This window comes from Magnusiomyces paraingens (genome assembly GCF_902498895.1).
Source record: "Magnusiomyces paraingens strain CBS 517.90 genome assembly, contig: contig4, whole genome shotgun sequence".
NCBI classification, from domain to species: domain Eukaryota; kingdom Fungi; phylum Ascomycota; class Dipodascomycetes; order Dipodascales; family Dipodascaceae; genus Magnusiomyces; species Magnusiomyces paraingens.
Window position 1 is genome coordinate 143,036 of NW_022474070.1, and position 10,367 is coordinate 153,402.

The 10,367-nt window shown below is 39.0% G+C and overlaps 3 protein-coding genes across 3 annotated transcripts; 2 read left to right on the forward strand and 1 right to left on the reverse strand.

Annotated features, from left to right (window-relative positions):
- Positions 1-923: 923 nt before the first annotated feature.
- On the reverse strand, positions 924-1,586 carry SAPINGB_P004833 (uncharacterized protein; the record flags this gene model as incomplete). Its single annotated transcript, XM_031999548.1, has 4 exons — positions 924-1,202; positions 1,271-1,335; positions 1,460-1,477; positions 1,580-1,586. 4 exons carry the CDS (start codon positions 1,584-1,586, stop codon positions 924-926), a joined length of 369 nt encoding a protein of 122 aa, XP_031855439.1.
- A 715-nt stretch (positions 1,587-2,301) lies between these two features.
- Positions 2,302-4,533, forward strand: SAPINGB_P004834 (uncharacterized protein; the record flags this gene model as incomplete). Its single annotated transcript, XM_031999549.1, has 3 exons — positions 2,302-2,358; positions 2,439-2,453; positions 2,524-4,533. 3 exons carry the CDS (start codon positions 2,302-2,304, stop codon positions 4,531-4,533), a joined length of 2,082 nt encoding a protein of 693 aa, XP_031855440.1.
- Positions 4,534-6,819: 2,286 nt separating this feature from the next.
- Positions 6,820-10,140, forward strand: SAPINGB_P004835 (uncharacterized protein; the record flags this gene model as incomplete). The annotated part of the gene is made up of 1 exon (XM_031999550.1): positions 6,820-10,140. The coding sequence occupies one exon, from the start codon at positions 6,820-6,822 to the stop codon at positions 10,138-10,140; it is 3,321 nt and encodes a 1,106-aa protein (XP_031855441.1).
- Positions 10,141-10,367: the final 227 nt, after the last annotated feature.

Here is a 10,367-nt window from a genome sequence, read left to right on the forward strand (position 1 = left end):
AAAAAAAACAGTGAAACAATAGATTGGTTATAATTGAGGTTTTTTTCTACAAAAATAACATAAAACGATACAAGTGAAGAAAAGAAAAATGAAAGGCTGTGAAAGAAATATTTCAAATGCAAAGCCGCACCACCCAAAACAAGATGTGCAACAAGGATTTTAAAGTGTTACGTAAGCATGAACGGTTTTGTCACATTTTGATGTTACAAGACAAGACTGTTAAGCTTCAACTCAGTGTGTGCACATCAAATGGAACAACAATAGTAACGCCAGTTATGAAGAGCACTCGTGCTAATCCAGTGACCGATACTTTACAAAAGAAAAAAAAGGTTTTGATGTCTGTCAAAAATTAAAAATTCAGGTCGAGGTTCCCAGCAGGAAACATAAAAGACCCCATTAGACGTTCACAGCAGTCATAACTTGAAAGAAACAACTATTAGTAGTACGATAGGCCTAAGAAGTATAGTTGTAATGTAACAATATGCAACGTTAAAAAAAAAAAATTTTAATAGTAATGCCTTGCTATTAAGTGGTGCACGGGCACTCCAAAACGGTCTTTTGAGAGAAAGAAATTTCAAGGTTTTTGAGTACTGGGAGATGGTTCAGGAAATCGGTAGTTTATTTTTAGATAATATTAGTATTGGCAAGAAACGGTATAATGCTAAATACTTTAAGTATCTCTCCGTCATCGTGGCCATCATAAATTTTGTTTTAAAAGGGGGTATTTATTTACAACCCTTACATCATCGTCAAACCCTTTATGGTACCCATATATGTCATTTAAAAAAGAAAAAGAAAAAAACCTAGCGAAGAAGTTATCAATTCATTTAGATTCTTATAAATTCTCAGTTTTTTTTTTTTTTTTTGTTTTCTAATCAATCAAAAATCATCAGCATATATCAGGAGAAAAAATGTCCTACTTTTTAATAGACCATCTTAAAAATGTCATTGAAGACGAAGTAGCTGTCATTCTCAGGAACAAGGTGGAAGACCTGTGTGTACTTCAAGGGGTTCTTTTCGTCGTCAACAAGAAGAGAACCAGTGACAAGAACAATAATGTCACCGTTAGGAGAAGCAGGCTGGGCGTCAATGGTGGAAATTTCATGGGCAACCTTCTGGAAGGGGAGGGAGGTGAGCTTCCCAACAATTCCAGCGATACCTTGGTGCTGAGAACTCTCAAAGGTCAGCATAGAGTTCTCTCTCTATAAAAGGAAATTAAAGAGCGTTAGCATGATGGATGATGGATGATTGAGAAATCAGGGAAACTTACGTAAAGAGAGCCGAGGTTGGATCTCTGGGTATCAAAGTTCTGGTAGTAGAACGTGACAAATTGTGCTGTTAAGGAATCATTGAGTTAGCTGGAAATTGTAAATTAAAAGCTGCATATCGGATATGTTGGAATTGTCATCGGAATGGATATTCGTTATTGTTTTTTTTTTTCTTAAAATTAAACACTTACCGGCGATAGAAGAAAAGTCTACATATATGATTGTGAACGTGTTAGTAATGATCTTTTGCGGGGCAATTAAGATAAGAGGCAATAGCAAGAAATAGAACTACAAGGTTCTACAGGACATACCAGACATTATGCTTTAGATGTTGGATGATTCGAGATAAGTCGAGTACTAGTGAGAATGAAGTGCTGGTGGTTTAGGGCAAGATGTTAGAGGTGTAAAGGTGGCAACAATCGAATGAAGAATAAAAATAAAAAAAAAATATTTTTAAGCTGTTAGTGTGTGTGTGTTTATTATTGTTGTTGGGGGTCCGGAATGTGTTAAAAAAAAAAATAGTACAAACAGTTGATTTAGCTACCATAAGTTATACACACTTGCCCCGGGTAACTGATAAAGTAAGTGGGGTATCCGGGTTTAATATTTACGCCGGTGTTCTGTGGTTTACTTTGCTTTTTTTTTTCTTTCAAATTCTTTTTTTTTTTTTTTTGCAATGGGTCTTATCGCCGTGGTGTGTATGTTTGCACGCCAAGTGGCCACTATGTGCGTGCGACTTTTTTATTTTTGCGTTTTTCTTGGCCCTTTGTTTTTTTTTTTTATATTTTTCGTTTTTCACAGACACAATTTTACATTGCACCACCCCCAATTATCCCCGCTATTTTTAAAGATATATTGTCATCATCATCATCATTATCACATACACCGAGATACTTCACCTTTTTTTTTTTTTTTTTCACTTTGCACACCAGACATTTAAGGGGTTTTGTTAGAACATACTATACGAGCCTTGAATATCTGAATTATCTTGGAAACTGCTTTCCTCTCCAGTATAAATTAGTACAACAAAAGAATGGCTGAGGAGGGAACAACTGCACCGCTTGTTGTCAGTTTTGGCGATGAGTTAAAAGTAAGCATTAAACAAATGACTTTATTTAATTATAAAAAAAAAAAAACAAGCTAACAGGATTAAACAAGGATGCTTATAAGCCAGTTGACGCATGGGTAAGTGTAAAAATAATTATATGGGCATATATTTTTTCTTATTCTGACAATTTTTTTTAAAAAAATAAAGATCAATTTGGGAATTAAATGGCTTGATGATGTGCGAGCGTTTTACTACGAACGATCAGTAATTGAAAAGGAATATGCTACAAAGTTAACAGCACTTAGCACTAAGTACTTTGACAAGAAGGCGCGGATGTCTACAGCGTTGAGTGTTGGTGAGACACCGGTCATCACCCCAGGGTCATTGGAAAGCGCGTCGCTAGTCGCGTGGTCTGAAGTTTTGAATCAAACTGAGCAGATTGGGAAAGAGCGGCTGCGGATGTCAAACGAGTTTAATTTGCAAATTGCGGAGCAGGTTAATGGGATTGCGACGCGGTTTGACGATCTTCGAAGGCGGTATGCGTCTTACCACGACAAGTTGATTGAGGACCGAGAAGGGTTTTACAGCGAGCTGAAGAAGGCCAAGGCCGGATATGACGGGGCATGTGAGGCGATGGAGAGCGCACGGCTGAAGGCGTCCAAGTCGTATGACCGGGCCAAGGACAAGGCGAGTCGGCGAATGGTGGAGAAGGGGGTGGACATGAACAATGAGAAGAACACGTACATTATTAAGATCAATGTGGCGAACCGGGTCAAGGATAAGTATTACCATGAGGACGTACCGGAGTTGTTGGACCATTTGCAGGCCCTGAACGAGGCGCGGGTGCGGATGGTGAATGATTTCTGGCACCAAGCAATTCAGGTGGAACGTGGTTGCTGTGAGCGGACGGTAACGTGTTTAGATGGGATGGCTGGGTGTGTTGCACAAAACAACCCCGCGTTAGATTCAGCCATGTTTGTGAAGCATAACTTGGGGTCGTGGACAGAGCCCACTGACTTTTATTTCCAGGAAAGTCCGATTTGGCACGATGAGGATGGGATTGCGACTGATGATGTGTCGTTGCAATATTTGAGACGGTGGTTGGAGAATGCTCAAAACAAGCTTGCTGAGCATTCGCGGACCAGCGAGTCACGGGCTGAGTCATATCGGGCGGTCATGGAACAACGGCGCGGGTCAGTTTCTGAGTTAGACTCGGGCAAGATTTCCAAGGCGAGTTACATTGAGTTGTTAGGCCGAACGCTTGCTGCACTACAAGCGGTGACATACAATGAGACTGCGAAGACGATTGTTGCAGTTGAGATTGAGACGATTGAGGTTGCTGCTGGAGATAAGGATTTAAATTCAGTAACGCCAGTGGCTGAGACTAAGAAGAGAAAGGGGTTACTTGGGCTGTTGAGTGGTGGTGGAGGATCGAGTGGTCATCATCATCATAGTGTACAAGATCCAGTTGATATTGATCATGAGCTACAGTCTGTGAGATCACTTTCGATTCATTCTGGACACCAGGGAGGAGGAGGAGGAGGAGCTGGAGGAGGATTTTTGTCTTCCTTTAAGAATACCATTCGCAAGAGATCTGGAAGTATTACTACGGCACCTACGGGAGCATCTCAAGAGAGTGTTGGTAATACTAATGGGTCTATACCTAGTACTCCAACGACTAGTATTGGAGGAGGGTTTAAAAGGGGATATGGAACTACTACGGGGCGGATGTTATATGGGTACAGTGGACAACAGAGTGGGGAGTTGACACTTATTGAAGGTGAAGAGTTTATGGTAGTGGAGGAGGATGATGGGACTGGGTGGGTAATTGGGCGCAAGACTAATGGTGAGGAAGGTTTAATTCCAGCGTCATATTGTGAGATTATTTCCAATGACAATGGGAACAATAACATTTTACCAGTCCCATCGATTGTTTCTGTTAGCACTGGGGAAGAATCTGTGAGTAGTAGTGCGCGTGGATCATTTGGAGGGGGGAAGAAGAAGGGTCCTTCTGTTGCGCCTAGGCGTGGTGGGAAGAAGATTAGGTATGTGATTGCGCAGTATGATTATGATGCTACGAATGAGGAAGAGATTACGATTAGGGCAGGTGATAAGATTGCAGTGACGCAGGATGATCCTGGTGATGGGTGGACCGAAGGAGAGTTGAATGGGATGAAGGGGTCTTTCCCATCATCATATGTGAAGGATGTTGATTGAGGAGGTTGAAGAAGAAGAAGAAGAAGAAGAAGAAGAAGAAGAAGAAGAAGATGGAGAAAAAGATGGAGAAAAAGTTGGGGTAATTAGAAGAAGATGAAAAAGAAATCGGCTATATCCTATAGATGTTACAATTACAATTCATTATTACATGGTAAATAATATTTACGAAATAATCCGGTGACTTTTGATCCGATGGGGGTTTATTTTATTATTTTCTATTTTTAAATCCGGTGACTTGTGACCCGAATGTCCCGAAAAAAGCTATTTTTTTTTTTTTGTACGCACTTTTGCTGCTTAAAATTTCTGTGGCAAAAAAAAATTAAAAAAACTTTCTTTTTTGAAGTTTCCATTTTGAGAGCAAAAGAAAAAAAAAAAAAAAAAAAACAAATCTCGAGAAAGAAATTTGACCAACCATAGGAAGAGAAGTTTTATATAAATGCCTATAAGTTTATTATAGTAATAAATATATATTTATATATATATATATTGGAAATAAAAGGGGAGTAGAAGGAGATAGAAATAGACTCGACATAAAGTGGTATAGACTTAAACATACATTGGCATTGGATTATAAGTGTACTAAAATCATATAGACTTGAAAAAAAAAAAAAAAAAAAAAAAAAGTGCAAATTTTTTTTATATATAAACTCCAACAAAGTCAATCATTCAATTAAAATCAAAATTATCAATAGAAAAGTTTCCAACGAAGACCAAAAAAATTAAAAAAAATTAAAAAAAATTAAAAAAAATTAAAAAAAATTAAAAAAAGTTCGGGTCACCGTCGGCCGGACCGCCCTGAACGGAAGATAAAAAGCCGCAGGTATCTTGATTTAGAAAATATGGGGTAATAATCGTAAAGAGGAGAAAAATTATTGGAGGAGGGGAGGAAGAATAAGAAGAAGAAGAAGAAAAAAAAAAAAAGAGCATTACATAATTATTTAAATTTATTTTAAAATTATTTTAAAATTAATACGATTTAAATTTAAAATTAACTTTTTTGTTGTTGTTTTCTTCCAATCGCAAAGGAGCCTCCAGTAAACGGGTCAGTCAGTCAGCTGGCAAGACAGGCAACAAGACAGACAACAAATTCCAAAGGTGTGGGGAGAAAATAAAAAATAAAAAAAAAATAGAGAGAGACGGCTGGAATGAGGGACGACGACAAGGAACAAAGGGATATTATAGGGTCGAAGAGATTAAAAAAAAAAAAAAAAAAAACAAGATGAGATTTTTTTTTTTTTTTGGGAATTTTACAATTGAAGCATGATAGAGCATGATAGAGCATGATGAAGCATGATGGTGAATATTTTCAGCGTTATTAATGTATATTAATGTATTTATTATGTATATTAAAATATTGATGTATTGATGTATTGATGAATTGATTGATTGATGTTATTATTATTATTATTATTATTATTATTATTATGCGGAGAAAAAAAAAAAACAAAAAAAAAAATTTAAAAATTTAACTAGTAAATGGCAAGTGCTAAGGGAAAGCCCAGCCAACAACAACCAACAACAACCAACAACAGCTAGCCAGCCAGCCAGCCAGCCAGCCAGCCAGCCAGTCAGCCTCCCCAAAAAAATAAAATAAAATAAAATAAAAAAAAATAAAAAAATAAAAAAATAAAATAAAATAAAATAAAATAAAAAAAATATATATATATGACGGCGGCATAAATGCGGACTAAAACAGCAGTAGCAGCACCAGCGACAAGCAGCTTTTTTTTTTTTTTTTTTTTTTCAGCCGTCTTTAAAATTTTTTTTATAAATAAAAATATTCCATCACCACCACCACCACTTAAAAATCCTTTAATGGAAAAAAAAAAAAAAAACTTTCATTAAAGTCAACAACATCAATCTCCATTTTTTTTTTTTTTTCTGTTCTGTTCTGTTCTGTTCAACTCAGTATGTCTTTGACTTTCTTATTATAAAAAAGTAGTATTTTTCAGAAAAGAAAGTGTCTATATATATTTTAAAGAAACAGAGAGAAGAAAAATAATAATAATAATAATAAACCCATACTTATAATAAACAATATTTTTGTGCTTATAAATAATCCTCCCCACTCCATAATCGTCATCAACAACCCCATATATATATATATATATCAAATATTAAATATCAAATTAAAAAAAAAAAAATAAAAATAAAGAGAACAAGAAACTGAAGAATAAATCAAATAACTTTTTATTAACTCTCTTTCTTTCTTTATTTCTTTCTTTTTTTTTTTTTTCGACATTTTCTTTCTTACTCTCTTCACTATAAATCTACATCTCCATCAAAATGCCATCTACAGCTAGTACTCCTCTCCTATCTTTAGGAGTCGACCATAAGGCGCCACCGTCATCAACAACGACCTCTCAACAACAACAACAACAGCAGCAACAGCAGCAGCAACAGCAGCAGCAGCCATCATCTAATGAACCTCCAAAGCGTAACTATAATCTCAACGAAATATCGAAAGCTGTCTCTGCTACAGACTCTGAGACTTTCACACGCTCATCATTTGCTCTTAAGCGCACCCGGTCTATGGGGCTGCTTGATAACTTCATTATTAAACCCTCCACAGACCTTACAGGAACTATGGCTGATTACCCTCATTTAGCTATTTCAGACGGCTCTTCTTTTGTGTCTCCTCAGCTTTCGTCTTCATCATCGACATCTTCTTCTTCATCATCATCATCTTCATCATCATCTTCTCCTTTGCCTCAGCAGAAGCAGCAGCAGCAGCAGCAGCAGCAACGACAACAACAACAACAACAACAACAGCAGTCTTTAGTGGATACTCAATATTCTAATAATATTATCAATAATAATAACCAGCAATATAATCAGTATCCCCAGACAGCCTCATCTCTCGCAACTCCTGTGGTCTCTTTAAAACATCAAACCTCATTAGGCTCTTCCGGATTTTCGCCGTCTGACTTTTCTTTACCATCCCCAGGAATGGCAACAACAACAACAACAACAACAACTGCAACATGTCCAGTCGCGTGCTCATCTGCCTCTTCCTCTGTTGATGATACCACCTTATTGTCATCGTCATCTTTATCGCCGTCTTCTTCATCATCTGCTGCTTCTTCATCTTCCTATTCACCCTACTCTGTAAATAATAATAACAATACCACCACCACTACCACCACAAATAATCACCACAATAATACTTGCTCATCTTCTACTGCATCAACCTCTCCTTCTCCACCAACTTCCCACGCTGGAACACCAGACCTCACAGCTGTCCATGATGATTCCGTTCTCGCATATGAACCCTCCCGCCATGTGGACTACTTGTCCCACGACTGGAAAGAATCAGACATTTCCACCTGCTGGCGTAACATTGTCATGCGCAGACGAGATGTGGCAAACTCGGCACGTCTGGAAAATGCTTCTTGGCGTACCTGGACAAAAGCTAAATACAATCTGCGCACCGTCTCTCCAGAATCTGTCAACTGGCTCAAGGATTGTGATGTGACGTGGCTCTATGGTCCTCTTTTCAATCAACCAATGAATATCCATTACACGGATCCTCAAGCTGAAACTGCTGCTCCAACTGAACTTAGTAAACGATCGAGCAGTACAAGCATAAATTGCCAGAGTAACAACAATAGTTCCTCAAAAACGTCCTTGATGCAACAGTTACCTCAAAGAAATCGCCAGCAATCAAATTCATCATCAACATCAATATCAACATCTTCATCTTCATCACCATATCAATTAATGTCTTCTCAACAAAAACAAAAACAAAAGCAACTAAAACAACAACAACAACAACAACAACAACAACAATCTCAAGCATCCAAGCAAAAGCCTCTACACAAACCTATTCTTAAAAAACGAACAGTTTCAGACAAGCTTTATGCCCGGCAGAATAGTGGCCATCATACTCCCACTCTGGCTTCTTTTCAAAATAATCATCAACAACAACAGCAGCAGCAGCAACAACAACAACAGCAACAACAGCAACAACAGCAACCACAATCTCCTACGACATCTACCGCAAATAATACCTCCTCTAACCCTCAAGACGAAAATGACGACGAACCCATCAAGGATGGCGGCGTGAACTCATTTATGCGCCACCACAATTATCGCCACCGACCACACACGGGCCACTCGGACGAACGCATTTCCCGCCAAATTAACCTCCAGTACCGCCACATGCCCGGCCACCTCATCAACCGCCCTTCCCCCACAAGTAATGCCACGACGACTGCTGCTACCCCACAATATACCAATAACAACCCTGCATATTATCCCACCACATTTAATACAACACCCACCACTCAACAACAACAACAACAAACATTATCAAATAAATTTAACCATTTGGCAACTGCCCCTCCTCAAGCTCCTGGGTCGGCCCCACCATCAACATTCCAAGGACCAATCCATGCTACCGCTAATACTGTCGTCTCTCCTGCTTCTCTATTGGCAAAATCCCCAAACTCTTCTGTCACCTCTTTCCGGCCCCTTGAACGACACATTCACTTCAACGACCGTGTAGAACAATGCATTGCTATCGACACTTATGAGAGCTCTTCAGATGAAGATAATGACGACGACGATAATGACCACCACCACCACAACCACGATCACAGCATGAGCAACAACACTTCCTCAGACTTGTATGGCTCAGGAAGAGGCCGCCATGGACATAGATTTTCACGCGACTGGCGATCAAGAGGTGAAGACTCGGATGACTCGGATAATGCTTCCAATAACTCTAAAAAACTCTCGTTTGGCTCAGGCTCTTCAGCCGCCATGGAAGAAGACTCTTCTTCTTCCTCTTCTTCCGATTCAGAAGATGAGGACGAACCAGGCCTGTTTCTTTCCCTCCGTTCTTCATCAACAACATCACTTCACCGTTTGGACCGCCTAGGTGCACTGTCATCATCATCCACTGCTACCTCTCCTAAAAGTTATAACGCAATTATCGCTCCACTACCAGCAACAACGCTACGCGCAGCCTACGATGTAGGCGAGGAGGAGGAGCTCCGTCGTGCAGAAGCCGCAAACTCGGTCGCTTATGCCATGTCCCACAATACCCAGCCACGTACCCACATTTACACTGTCTACGACTATAATAGTGTATACAAGTCACCATCGCAGTCGCCACAGGCTGTCCAATCTCCTGGACCATCTCCAGGCCAATCTCCACATGCTTCTACTAAGGCAATTGATCCAGCGCAGATTGTGGGACCATCTAACCTACTTACCAATAAAAATTCTGTGGAAGTTCCCAACAGTACAGAAGCCAGCAATATAGACGATGATGACGACGACCGTGTTATGACGCTACCATCCCACCTCTCTGCACAATTACCCATTGCTACTACATCCAAGTTTGATTTTGGTTCAGACTCGGATTCGGATTCTGAGGCTGAAGAAGTTGTAATTGGAGTCAAGCCAAGTCCACTGCTTCAACGAGCATCTCTGAGCGCAACAAACCTAGCTGGTGGGTTTCTGGGGTCTGCTCAACAATCGAGCCAAGGTAGTACTTTAGGAGGTGCAGGTTCAGGAGGCCTTGCACGTACGTCTTCGTCAATCTTTCGGTCGTCATCACGGACTTCAAGCTCTGCAAATCTTGCAAATCTGAATCGCTAAAAAAAATGCTTTTTTTCTCCCACCCCCCTTCTTTTTTTTCATTATTCTTTCATTTATATATTTCTATATACTTGCTATAATAATTCTAACCTATTTTATACCAAAAAAAAATATGAGTAAATATTAATAAATATTGAATGTAGAGCTGTTGAGCTGGTTTGTGCCAAATTTTTTTTTTTTTTTTTCACTTGTTTGGAGTTGCATTAGAAAAAAAAAAAAAAAAAGTG